Below are 13,128 nucleotides of genomic sequence, written 5' to 3' on the forward strand. Positions count from 1 at the left end.
TATTATTCGTCTCCAACCAATGATTCGTTCTCTAACTGCTGCCAGCGAGGATGGCGTATATAACTTGCTCTACCGAGGCTACGAGGCGTCGCACTTGTGCCATCAGCGGGCCTGCATTAATCCTGACCACCTAGCCGTCGAAATGTAATGACCACCAGTGTCATGAGCACCATCTGCGCAAGGTGTCGTTGAGTTAGGGATTTCCGGTTAGTGAGATATGACTTATATTCGACTTATAGAAGGGATATATTCATTTTGTAACCTTATCTCTTTTAATAGCGTCAATTTACATGGGAGTGGTGACCACGCTAATTGGATTGACTGTGACCCCCACAAAGATATGGTTGGAGCAACAGATTCGCTTTTAATTATTTGACTGTTTCATAGCCTCGTTGTGTTCGCCCATTGGTGTGTTTCAAAATCTGACTTTCATTCACCAATGTAGATTATTATAGGTCCTTTGTCTCATTATTAAGTCCAAAACGGTCATCAGACTGGAGAGCCAATAACGTAGGTATGCAAATGCCTGTAATAAATTGTATCTAAATATTTCTTGTAAGTCTGTCGGAGGAAGTCATATGCCATATGGGAGAGGCTAGTCCCAGTTGCTCCCCCATATTGTTTCAGCAAAGCCCCGTCGAAGTGGATATGCAGGTCTCGAGGAGTCACTGCGACTCGCGAGTCACTGGGACAGAATTGCGGAGTCCCTTCGCGAGTGTCTTCATCGAGTCGTAATAGTACCTTACACAAGTTGTGACATGCGTACGGTTTGTGTGTGCAGGGTCGATGATTTTTCCATAGGGAAGGGACCTGGGTCAATGCAGTGTTTTTAATCAACTGTCACAGGTTAGGTCTTCCAACATCACCCCGACGAGCGGCTCAAGAATGCCCGATGCAATTCACAGTCAAATTGATTTGACATTAATATCCAAGTTATCTAGCACGTAGCTAGGATTTCAGGCTGTCTGTCTTGAGAACTCCGCTCGGTGTGCATCCATGCGCAAGCTGTTGACTACTTCAAAACACAATGGTGGGTTGATTGTACGTACTCGTTAGGAAATTAAATATGTGATATTTGGTATCGTTGACGAGTTGCTCGAGCGAAAGGAAGCCTGTCATCCTGATAGAAGCCCTCGAATTCAACATCTGACGGGTAGCTTATAACTAGTGAGACTAACTCATCCAAGCTCAGGCAACCAGATTATTGTGTCGAATGAGAATGTTATTGACATGCCTCATCGAGGAATAGAGTGAGATATCTGCCTCAATTTCATGGCTAGCACATGACCGTCTTCTTTCCCTTGAAAAACTCCAATCACAGAGGATCCTCCGATCACTGCAATTGCGATACTTACCACCGGGTTTGCGTCCTTGCTATCACCGCATATGACTTCAGGTTGCCAGCGCTGTAAAGGACACCCATATGTTAGAAGAGTCGTCCAATAGATCTCACTACAATACGTCGTGACCCTTCACACTCGCAAAGTTGAGAGAGCCTGTATCACGGTCGTCATAATGGCATATCGAGACTCACACGACTCACAACATCAGCAGGGATTGCGTCAAAAGCAGCAGAACATACGAGAATGTCGCTGACGACGGTGGACGAACGAAAATGCCCACTTCCGCTAACGGGATTAACTCACACTATGGCGAGGACGCTGAGAATGGTATGAGCGACATAAAATAATTAAAAGAGTAGAAGTAGAAGAAATTTGCGCGGAAACCTGCTATTGAGGTGTGGTTAGGATCTAATTTCAAATAATTGCGTGCATGGCTAGAGGGCCAGGTACCTCATTTGTCAACAAAGTATGACAATGTGCACACTCTAGTTCCAAGGAGCAATAGCAATTAGGATGCCATTGATTATCATATTTTGCGACGGGTGGCGTGTATATAATACTAAGAATGTGCAAATTATTATTAGTCCATTTTACATCATTAGCCACCAATGCAATCTACACCAACACCACAACAGAACCAATTCCTTCACCACAAGTCGCATAGTATCCACCAGCAGGTTAAATCGCATACACCATATCTTCTGACACCATAATCTGGTTCTTGTCCTTCATACGGTTCAGAGCTGCCATTACCTCCTGCTCGGAGAACTGGTCCTCTTGTTGCATTCTCTTGTTAATCTCCGTGATGAGCGTTTCTAACCGAGCGTAGCCATCAGCAAATATAGGTGTGTTCAACATTTGACCGAGGATTCTGCTGAACTGCTGTAGTCTGGATGGTGAAATACCTGTTCCTGGCTGCTGGCCTGCCATGCTACCGCTTCCATCCCCAGTGTCTGCCACTCCCATCGCTTCAACCGCTTCAGCCAGTACCCGGAAGCTATCTTGAGTCTGTGGATCTTCATCATATAGAGGATCCTCCTCGAGCTCATCAATCTTGCTCGATTGAGTAGCTGCTTTCGATTTTGCACGAGCTACTCTCATGTCATGTTGACGAGGAGTCAATTTCCCAGCCGAGTGCGGGCGTGTGTAGGACGACTGGTCGTCCGCATCTTCATCGTACTCGTCCTCATCGGACTCGCTATCACTGCTGTCATACTCACCTTCCAATTTACGTCTCTTCTTGCGCTCTGGTCTGACGACCTCCTTGAACAACGCGAATCGCAGGATTTGTTCCGCTGCCTTAGCATCCTTGGTCTCAACACGCGTTGACAGTCGGGACTTGGCATGAGCCGTCGCAAGACGAATGAGTGTCTCAAGAGTACGCGCTGTAATTGGCGAAGTCTTGCGCTGATTGGAGCTCAACTCGTCGTTTCGAAGTCCCGAGTATGTAGCGACAATATAATCCGCTGCATTCTTCGATAGAACCGGCTTTATACGTGTCTTTGCATAGTGAACATACTTCTTAATAAATGGAATGCTGAGAACCTCGATCTTCTTGGTGCCGTTAATCTTCGTCTTTGTTGTAACACCAGCATGCAACAAGGCGTCATATTTCTCATAGACCTTGTGCTCGTCCGCGTCATCGCCAACACCACCAGCCACCTCGATATCCTCATCGTCCTCAACGTCACCATTCGCATGTCGCGAACTTGATCCGTCGCCAACCTGTAGACTCTGGCCACTGTCCTCCTGTACTGGGACACCTTCCTCCGCGCCAGGTTTGACATACCGATGCATACGCAAGACATGCTCTGAAATAGCTCGGTCACGAGCATCGTTGATCTCATCCGTAACAACAAACAACAAGTCGAAACGAGATAAAAGCGAATCAGGAAGGGCGATATTTCGGTGAGGATCTTTGTGAGTGTCATACTGCCCGAACACTGGGTTAGCAGCCGCAATGACCGAGCATCGTGCATTAAGTGAAGTGTGAATGCCGGCTTTTGCGATGGTAACAGTCTGCTGCTCCATAACTTCGTGAATAGAAACACGATCGACGTCGCTCATCTTGTCGAACTCATCGATACAGACAACGCCGCGGTCAGCAAGTACCATAGCTCCCGCTTCTAATCTTCGTTCACCAGTCTCGCGGTCAGATGTAACTGCTGCTGTGAGACCGACGCCGGACGATCCGCGACCAGTAGTGGCAATGGCGAGGGGCGCAGTGTTGAGAACGAAGCGCAAGAGCTGGGACTTCGCCGTGGAAGGATCACCAACCATCAAAATGTTAATATCGCCACGAATATGAGTGCCGTTATCTAAGTTTTTCTCCATACCGCCCAGCAGCATAAGTAGAATAGCCTTCTTGATATGGTCATGACCGTATATCGACGGAGCAAGTGATTGTGACAGAAGCTCAAAAAGGTTTCGCTTCCGTGCAACACGGTTAATGTTACGAATATCGATGTCGGAGATACGGGCACGAGCGACACCCCCGCTAGCCTTCGTTGACAGCAGAACGATATTGTTGGCAAGAATAACGGTGCGAAATTGGGCGGAGCCCGTGTCCTTCGACGCGGATCTGCTGCCCATGGACTTGTACATGCCGACTAGTTGAATTCTGTCGCCAGGCTTGACTGTATCGACGAGGTCGTCATCGAGAATTACATCAATGCTTCGCGGAAGCTGTCCAGCAGGAGCACGCTCAGGCATCTCCTGGATAGACATAGTTTGATGGTCGCGATATGTAGAATAGCCATATTCTGTTATAAGAGGACGTCCCTCCGGGTCTTCGGTAGGATAGACTGAGCCAATAATTGGCATGGTGGTAGCCATAGTTTGGTCACGATATTCGCGAGCATGGAAAACCTTGGTTTCCTCACAGTAATGTACCGATCGGACAATTTTAGGACGAACAAGTGAGCATCGAGTCACAATACCTTCAAGACTGACGAGCTTTCCAACATGGCGCGCTGAGATCGTTCTTGGATTCACCGCATGATCACCGAAACCGCCTCGAAATGCAACGTAAAAGACATCAGACTCATTAGCGCTATGGCGCGACTTGTCGCGAACTGCCATAACGACATCCTTCAACGCACGATCTACGGCAGGTAGATACTCCGAAGGCTCGTTCAAGATTCTAATAAATCTTAGCTGTCCAAAGATCTCTATTCTTATCACCAAAAAGCCTACCCATTCCAAAAGTCGCGATCAAATTCCCGAATTTCATCGAGACTGACGATAAGGCGACGTTCATTGCGTGCTAGCATTAAACGTATATGGTCTCTGTAGTTTGTAGCAATATCCTCATCGTCGAGAAAGTCCATGAACTTGCGGACGCGATCATTTTGGACCGCGTCATTGAGAGGCACGAATTCGCCATCCTGAGTGTCCATTGTTCACAATATGTTAACTGGCCACTGATGAAGAAAATATCAAATATAGCACGCCAAAATTCGCAAAGCTGGCCAACAATTAGAAAAGGATGGCAGTGCGACCGACTGGTGAAATTGACCGAGTAGTAGATCAGATGAGTGCATGGAGGGAGAAGAGCGGGATAGTTCGCTGGCCAGGGATGGGTTTAGCGCGACGCGACGCGTAAAAACGCGTAGACAAAGAGAGGGTAATGTGACACTGACACTTGCATTTGCGGCTTAGCGGACAATTCTGACTTTCTCCTGGCCGTCCAGTCTCGAGTCTGAGGGTTTGGTAATGCCTTGCAACTGATACCCTGAGTTACCATCCACACACTCGTCATGTCGTAAGCACCGTCGCCACGAAGAGTAGATTTTATAATCCGTGGATAGAAGATATATGTGCTAATCTGTAGTTTGTACATATACACTTTGTTTGAATATGGTGCGAAAGGCAGAAGATGTCCCACCGGATGCGTGGAATATCGAGCAGGAGACCGCTCTTTTCAAGGCAATATGTCGGTACAAGCCAGTCGGTGAGTTACTCTCTTTAAGTCCGCTCGAAGATCCATGGATGTGCATTTAAAGTCGGATCGGTTGTTAATGTAATTGTCAAATAGGAATAAATAAGCATTTTCTTATGATCTGCATTGGTCAAATGGTCAATAATGCAAGTATCCAGGGGCCATATCTCACTATGAAGGGTATTTGGGACAAATTATCTACATTATATAACCTTGAAGGATTAGATGAGCTTGTCAGTAATTTGCATATATCCTCGATGTTCGGCGTCTAACATCTTTAGGAGGATGGATCGGAGGAATCATCGTCTCAGTCACCTGTCGATATGCCGTCCTCCCCACCAACAACAATGGTAACTCGGCATCAGAAAGCAGAATTAGAAGCCGACCAGAAAGAAGGGAGAGACACAGACGCTATTAACTCGTTATTCGTTCCGCCGAAGATGAGAGAGGAGTTCTCTTTGCCATGGGAAGAGTACGGCGACTTAATGCTCGAACATGCGAGAGCAATTGATAGTCAGGCGACAAGCCCAGCTCAGATGTCAACTACTGCAGGTGGGGCAGTTACTAGGGGTATGAAACGAGAACGTGAAGCAAGCGGCGAGGATGATGATCTGGGTAGTCTTGAGATGGAGTCAGAGCCAGAGGAGGACAAAGAATCGGACAAAGAGTTGTCCGAAGAAGAAGAAGCAGAAGAAGTCGTACCTCGCTCTACGCGACGACGTGGCCGCTCCGGTGCTTACGATAAGAGTTCCGGAACTACTCGTAGTCGGCCAGGACGAGGCAGAGCCGGCAGACGAGGAGGTACCGGCGGGCGGATCACAAGACGGCATGACGAAGAACCAGCGGTTGACGAAGAGGACGAGGAAGACGAGGACAACGACGAAGAGAAGGAAAGTGAGGATGAACAGCAAGAGGACGAATCGGAGGGGAGCGACAAAGGGGAGGAAGAACAGCTCAGTCGTCCGGTTTATAATCGCGGTAGACGAGGTCGACGCGGAAGAGGTGGAGCTGCTGCCAAAACGCGGCGTGTTCCACGACGGAGCTCACGGCAAACGAAGAAATAATGTTGATTGCGAGTAGTCAACGTACCATCCGTTCATAAGAATGTACGATATTTGCGGTGGTTCGACTTAGCTAGTTATGTTGTGTATTTTTAGGGTACTATGAGGTTATGTAATTATGAAGAATAGGCTTTAACAAATCTCACGAATCAATGACTTCCTTCTTAACTACTTCAGCCTAATTGTGCCATTATCCTCAATTGAAAATTATCACTTTAATACATTCTTAAATAAATAGCAAGCATATTGTGCAAAATTTTATATCCTAGTAATTTCAAGCAGTTTTGCCATTGATTCCAAGAAGCTCGACCTCGAACTGACGCAAAATTAGAAAACAGATCACTACATTACGTAGACCCAAACGAAACTCACAATCAAAGTAGCGTTAGGAGGAATCAGGCCAGGGAAACCACGCGATCCATAGGCGTAGTCACTATCATTCATTAGAAATCGGCAACACCCGATAAACATTCATATAAATCGTACCCAGTGATGGTAAGTCTAGCTTTCTCACCAAGACTGAGCTGTGGAACGCCCTCGTCCCATCCACGAATGACGCGGCCAACGCCGATCTTGGTATCAAATGGCTTGCCTTCTGCTTGTTAGTCATGGCCACGACGTCACTATAGCTATAACTCGGCCACAGAAATTACAACGTCATCGTCGAGATCACTAGAAACAAATACAAGAACGGAGAATATATGACATACCTCGATCTCTAGAGCTATCAAACTTCTTTCCGTTCTCCAATGTGCCGACATAGTGCATGGAGACCGTGTCGCCGACCTTAGGAAAGTCGACGCCGTTGCCTGTTCAAATAACAAAACGCGAGTCAGCTAGCTGAAATCGGCAGCTATAGACACCCGAAAGATTCAATAACTGCTTACCGGGAGCAATTGGAGTAACAGTAACACCCATTCTTGATGTAGTCGACGAGAATGATCTGATGATTGATCTAAAAGGTAAACGTGATGACATCTGTAAGTTGTTTAAATCGGTGAAATCTTACAGAACGGGTTAGGGCGAAAATTGCCAGGGATGTATGAATCTTCAACTACACAAACATAATTTTTCTTAAATACGTGGGAAACAGAACGTGCAATTAACTGTATATCGCATATCAGTACAATAAACGACTAATCACGGATAAAGTTCCACAAGTAGCAATCCTGGCAGCTCATGGGTCTCGAGCACGCTGCTGGCTTATCATATTCGTCAATAATTTCAATGACCTTCTCTATCTTATGATAGGTCAAGGACATTTCATAATCCTTATCAGCAACAGTGTCATATACACACTCCAATCCCGAATGACACTGACTTTCCATTGCATACCCCCCGATAGCGCAAACCGACAGCGGCCCGTTACAAGTACCCATAAAGAGAGGATCAGCAGTATTTCCAAAGTGCCAGATGTGTTTCTCGCTATCCGGATGTAGCCACGTCGGAAGATGCAGTCGTGATGCCGCTAGCTTCTCGCCTGGTGCTGCGAACGCGACAGCTGGCACACCATGCGTCTGAGCGATGAGACTGCTCAACGACGCAGCCAAGGAATGACCAGTAAGCCAAATACTGGAAGTTGGATACAATTTTGCAACATCATGATATACCCTCAGGGACGCCTCATAATACTTGTCTTTTGATCTCAGTTCTCTCTCAAGACATGTTTGGGAGCAGGTATATGTATCCTTTGTGTAGCAGTCGCATACTGTCGTCCATGCAAAGCTTACTCTACCACAGCAGCACGAGAATAAGAGATTATCCTACGCGACGTTAGTTCAAAGTTGCAATATAGGTAAGAATTCAACAGCAACATTGATCTTATCGTTTTCGTAAGTATCGCTTCCATTAGTCGAAAGAAGGGTCGTGGTTCCCTTTAGTGCGATGACGACGACTGACCGGGCCGTCGCCACAAACACCTGACCTCGGACACCGTCAGAGTCCCAGCCAATTCCTAAAGACTGTGTCGCGTTAATCACTACGATTGCGAAACAGAAAATATCGGCCCGTATACTCTATTCCAAGGTGCGCCAACTTCGACCCACCCATCCGAGGATGGATCTTCGGTGTATGCGTTCGCAGCCATTCTTGCAAACGATAGTATGCTCTCTTTATCAGTGACGTCCGGAACCCGTCGAAAGTGTCTGCCTCCAGTGTATTTTCCTTCCGAGACCATCTGCGTATCGCCCTGATAATTACCATCAATAGAATTGATTGTAAGGCATGACAGACCTGAAATCAACGGGAGCGAAAAATTGTGCACGACCGGTGGCAGACTACCTACCTTAGCCCTATGCAAAACACGAGAAGTACTAAAAGGAGCGAATATCTCATCTCTTAGGTAGAAAACAAGCCGAGAACCCCCAGCAATGTCATTTGTTTGCCCTATCTGGTTGAGCTTAGTGCGCAAAAATACGCTCGACTCAGCTACATGGAACCAAGCCGCAATTGAAACAAAGCTGAGAAAATATGCTTGCTGGCACCAAGCGAACATTTTTCCGAAGGTATCATGAAGATCTTGGTGGAGAGTTGAGTTGGCAAGGACGGTGTATCATCTTGCCTGACCGAGAGCTGGTAAACAAACCGACGGCCGACCGGGCCGACGCTACGAATCGGTCGCGGTATATTATTATTCCGTCCAGACTGGTGAGTGGTGACCCCTAAGGCCCTAACCTTTCCATCACAGTTCCACGCTCCCCCTGAATTCCTTGCACATGCGATGGGAAAAATAATATCCTCATTCTTAGTATGCACGAACCCTTCGTCTACTGACACTAACCAAAATCAGAATCGAGTTGTGACAAAGTGCGATTATATTTATACACATCCGAGCGCGCGAAAGCCTTTGTGCTAGTAGCGCGCGCTAAGCCTTGTCGCTATCATCTGGCAAAAAGGTGTGGCATAGGATCTCGGCGTTGTGACGGTAATGGTCAAAATGCTGACTTTAATGCCGTCTAATACGAGCGAAGTAAGCGTCACCAGAAATTTTTGTAGACTATCAAACGCGCCGAATTATTTTAGCAAACGACAATTTATTATTGCCGCAGTTATTGTATTCCGTCACTAGGATATTTAGTCCGGCTGCGATTTTACGGTATCACTGAGAGCGAATTTCCACGACTAGACTCAACAAGGACCCAACGGTCGACATGCCGAAGAAACCCAGTTCTCCGCTTCGATCACTAGCGAGAGGTGTAAGCAGTTTTCCTTGTACAATTGTGAAGCGAAAGCTCTATTAAAATTTCTGGAAGTAATGCTAATTAATTATTAAAGCTTTTAAGAGCGTCATGGCATAAGCAAAATCTATACAATTTTTTCAAGAAGGAGGCTTATCGGCGAAGTGCCTCACTATATCAACAGAAATGGGAATCAAAAAGAGAAACACGAGCGTATCATGGCGATCATATCACAGAAAATAATTGGCTGGGTGTATTCAAGAAGAATCTCGTTGGAGCAGAGACATTACACGACAAAGATGACAAGTCAGGTGAGCGAGAGCCGGTACCAATTGCATTACAGTTATATGCTCCCATAGAACGGAGGTTGGACATGGCAATGTTTCGAGCAATGTTTGCCAGCAGTCCAAGGCAAGCACGAGAATTTATTTCATCAGGGAAGGTGAAGGTCAATGGATCGAAGGTCCGTATATTATCCGTCTAGTGTGACTAGACATGATCTAACCCGTATACAGGTGAAGCATGGCTTCTACCCACTTCGTCCTGGCGACGTGTTTTCCGTGGAGCCTGAGTGTGTACTCACAGCAGTAGGAAGAGAAAAGCCGTCAGAAGGGTTCTCGAAAGAGGTGGACACAAAACAACTCGAAGCTTTTGAAAAGTTCAAGGAGAATTGCAAAGAAGATCCTAGGAATATGTTTGAGCAGAAATTTACGCCCATTAGTGTCGATGGTCCGTATGATCCTGAGCGCTTGTATCAGAAAGTCCGAGCTATGACGGTGGAGAATTTGATGAACAAGATCCAGGATCTAACCTTGGATGGAGTTTCGGCAGAGGATCTTGTGGCAAAGGGACAAATGGAAGTTGAACAGTATCGTGATTCGTTCCAGGCTGGAGAAGCCGTGACTGCTGATGATCCAAGCATCAGTCAGCTAGCAACCGAATATTTCAGACTCGATAGTACTGCCTCGGAACCTAGTGCAGAAGCCAAGGACCTGCTGAAGAGAATTGCCCAACGGCGAGTCGAAATCCAGCAAACGGAATTGCAGGAGTTCGTCAGGTTATTTAGAGGTGCAGCGAGTGTCTACGATCCGCGATGGTACTATCCTTACTTGGAGGAATACTGCGGTTCACCACTCCCATGGCAGGATGGCGCGTATGGTTTGCAAGATCCTTCGAAGCCTTACTTCACGCCATGGACGCCGCGGACTTTCTTAGCACCTTTTGCTATCGTTCCATGGCATCTTGAGATTTCATACAAGACATGTCATGCAGTTTATCTCCGAGACCCAATCACCCGAAGAGGCCATTCGGAGGTAATTTCACCGCTGCCTCTATATATGCATGAAAATGCATACCTGTTCTATGTACGAGACAGACAGTAATGTGCCGTGGTAGGAGAAGTCGAAGTATTGGTGATCATGTATGCACATTATGGTTCATAACGAACCCTACTTTGTCATGGCCATATGTAGAGTATATTATATGTTACTGTACAATGCATTATTAACATTCGTCTTGGTACATACATTTCTCTTCGATCTGCGTACATGAAAGGCTAACTCATCAAAATCTGCTGAAACCGTCAAGGACAATAATTGAACCAAAATGCACAGGGATCGTGGAGATCCTTATGCCTATGCTCGAACAAACGCTTAACCAATGTGCTCGACAATGGTGCTTACAAGCTTGCCTTTTGAAATCCTGTGCAGCAACTGTTCCGGCACCGGCTGCTCCTTAAAGTCGCCATCCTCAGCCTCGTCAGGCACGTTCACGTTCAAGCCTGATGACTTCGAGGTATAAATTTCAACGTTCAGGGATTCCGTGCTCAAGTAAATCTGGCCGTTGTCGCACTGATCAACGGAAATAGTAGGCAGCTTGCCAGTCACCTGTAGTGCAAAGTTGTTTGACTTAATAACATCGACACTAGAAACCAAGCTCTCCACTAACAAACCAGTGGAGTTACATTCGTTCAGAGTCACGGTGTTGAACTTTCCTTTAATCTGGACAGTAGAGTTCTTGCAACGGTGAATGAAAACGCCGTGGTTGATTTCTGCCTCGACAATTACCTCAGGATTGTTTTCAAAGTTTTCCTAGAGCAAGAGGTCAGCGCAAAGACACTTTGTTTCTTCCGCCAATAGAGTCATACCACAATCCACTTGGTACCTTCCAATTCTATCCTTGGAGGCTTCTTCTGCTTTAGATTCTGAGGCTTTGACGGTGGTGCTGGACTGCCGGGTTTATCCGACGGTATGGGCTCCTGCGCTCTGATTGACGGATTTTTATGTGTCATTTGACTCTTGTCGACTTTCTTCAAGCCCGAAGTGATAGCCTCGCCCTTATTGATCTCAGCGAAAACGGCACCCAGTCCACCATTAGGAGCCGGCGCTTCAGATGCAACCTGGAAGACTGAAGCTGGAGGTGGCGGAGGTGGGGGTGGAGGAGGCGGGGCTCCAGCAGCAGCTTCAACAGGAGCAGGTGTCGCACCAGACAACTCCGCCAGCACCTTTTGGACTTCCTCGCCTTTGGCATTCCAGGTTGGGCCTGTTGTGTGGTGCTTCTTCACGTAGGCTTGAAGACTGGTCAAGATTTTGAGGAAAGACTGCGCCCATTCGACATGCTTTCGATCACTGTTGAGAAACTGTTAATACCTACCAGTTGCAAACCTTAACAGTCAGAACTCGTACATATCCTTGTAGTCCTTCAAGACGCGGTTGGAGTAGAATTGCGCAGAATCTTTCATTTCCCCAATAAAAGGAACAGGAGTAGGCTCAACACCAACCCATCCTAATCCAGGTGCACCTTCACTAATTGTTGACAAATGGTTGAAGAACTTGGACGTTCGGTTCTTTTCACGCAAGTCCTGAACTAGCTCGACTTGAGCTGTAATCGGCTTGAATAGATCAAGGAAGACGGGAGACGATGGTGCTGGTTTCTTTGACTTTGAGACGATGCGCAAGAATTCGCGCTCCGCATCAAATGCTGCGACTAAATACTTGGCCTAGAGGAGTAACAGGTAGTTAGCGCGTGGGTTTTCCCATTCGATTGAGGACTTTAGACCAACCTGCTTCTCAACCAGAGGATCAATTCCTTTGCTGAGCTCCACAAATGGGGTCACATGATCCGCAACGAAGTCGTCAAACTCTTTTAATGAAGCTGGGAGCTCTTCGACAATTGGGGCGGGAGTCGGCTCCGAAGCCGGTGCCGGTGTCGGTGCCGGTGTGGACACAGGAGCGGCTGGAGCAGGAGTTGCGATGGTCGATGTAGACGTGCTTGCCGGCGTAGGGGTAACAGACCCAGGAATCGTGGTTTCTGACAAGGTCGTAGGAGTAGAAAGACCCCGGCTTTGCATAGCCTGTGTCTGGAAGACTGTCAGATCCTCGAGTCTCGAAGTCGCCGCCTCGAGCCTATGTCCGTCAGCATGCACAACAAGGCACCCGCGACGAATAATACAGTTCCTGTTTACCTCTTCATCAGAGTCACCATATTATAGCCCGGAATATTGACGTCCGCCATGTCTACTACGTAGTTCGATGCTAATCGTGACTAGGGGTGGATTGATCAAGCAAACCAATACGGCTGGCCAGCTTCGTCGTCTGAGAGTTTGAGTG

The 13,128-nt window shown here is 47.0% G+C and overlaps 6 protein-coding genes across 6 annotated transcripts; 2 read left to right on the forward strand and 4 right to left on the reverse strand.

Moving 5' to 3' along the window:
* Window positions 1-1,909: 1,909 nt before the first annotated feature.
* Window positions 1,910-4,900, reverse strand: POJ06DRAFT_221360 (MCM2/3/5 family-domain-containing protein). Its single transcript, XM_056185624.1, has 2 exons — window positions 4,539-4,900; window positions 1,910-4,485 (listed from the first exon to the last, which is right to left on the reverse strand). The coding sequence occupies exons 1-2, from the start codon at window positions 4,739-4,741 to the stop codon at window positions 2,022-2,024; spliced, it is 2,667 nt and encodes an 888-aa protein (XP_056044590.1). The 5' UTR covers window positions 4,742-4,900; the 3' UTR covers window positions 1,910-2,021.
* A 301-nt stretch (window positions 4,901-5,201) lies between these two features.
* On the forward strand, window positions 5,202-6,347 carry POJ06DRAFT_267307 (chromatin modification-related protein EAF7-domain-containing protein; the record flags this gene model as incomplete). Its single annotated transcript, XM_056189231.1, has 3 exons — window positions 5,202-5,295; window positions 5,380-5,516; window positions 5,565-6,347. 3 exons carry the CDS (start codon window positions 5,202-5,204, stop codon window positions 6,345-6,347), a joined length of 1,014 nt encoding a protein of 337 aa, XP_056044591.1.
* A 271-nt stretch (window positions 6,348-6,618) lies between these two features.
* POJ06DRAFT_281033 (uncharacterized protein) lies at window positions 6,619-7,262 on the reverse strand (the record flags this gene model as incomplete). Its single annotated transcript, XM_056189919.1, has 5 exons — window positions 6,619-6,660; window positions 6,717-6,777; window positions 6,831-6,936; window positions 7,055-7,153; window positions 7,232-7,262. 5 exons carry the CDS (start codon window positions 7,260-7,262, stop codon window positions 6,619-6,621), a joined length of 339 nt encoding a protein of 112 aa, XP_056044592.1.
* Window positions 7,263-7,480: 218 nt separating this feature from the next.
* On the reverse strand, window positions 7,481-8,520 carry POJ06DRAFT_195009 (Alpha/Beta hydrolase protein; the record flags this gene model as incomplete). Its single annotated transcript, XM_056184976.1, has 3 exons — window positions 7,481-8,107; window positions 8,159-8,305; window positions 8,359-8,520. 3 exons carry the CDS (start codon window positions 8,518-8,520, stop codon window positions 7,481-7,483), a joined length of 936 nt encoding a protein of 311 aa, XP_056044593.1.
* A 973-nt stretch (window positions 8,521-9,493) lies between these two features.
* On the forward strand, window positions 9,494-10,902 carry POJ06DRAFT_237294 (uncharacterized protein; the record flags this gene model as incomplete). The annotated part of the gene is made up of 3 exons (XM_056185943.1): window positions 9,494-9,538; window positions 9,618-9,983; window positions 10,036-10,902. 3 exons carry the CDS (start codon window positions 9,494-9,496, stop codon window positions 10,900-10,902), a joined length of 1,278 nt encoding a protein of 425 aa, XP_056044594.1.
* Window positions 10,903-11,005: 103 nt separating this feature from the next.
* POJ06DRAFT_250591 (adenylate cyclase associated N terminal-domain-containing protein) lies at window positions 11,006-13,127 on the reverse strand. Its single transcript, XM_056187309.1, has 5 exons — window positions 12,984-13,127; window positions 12,582-12,924; window positions 12,205-12,518; window positions 11,667-12,147; window positions 11,006-11,610 (listed from the first exon to the last, which is right to left on the reverse strand). The coding sequence occupies exons 1-5, from the start codon at window positions 13,031-13,033 to the stop codon at window positions 11,173-11,175; spliced, it is 1,626 nt and encodes a 541-aa protein (XP_056044595.1). The 5' UTR covers window positions 13,034-13,127; the 3' UTR covers window positions 11,006-11,172.
* Window position 13,128: the final 1 nt, after the last annotated feature.

The sequence above is a fragment of the Lipomyces tetrasporus genome (assembly GCF_029532465.1).
Source record: "Lipomyces tetrasporus strain NRRL Y-64009 chromosome Unknown POJ06scaffold_4, whole genome shotgun sequence".
Lineage (NCBI taxonomy): Eukaryota > Fungi > Ascomycota > Lipomycetes > Lipomycetales > Lipomycetaceae > Lipomyces > Lipomyces tetrasporus.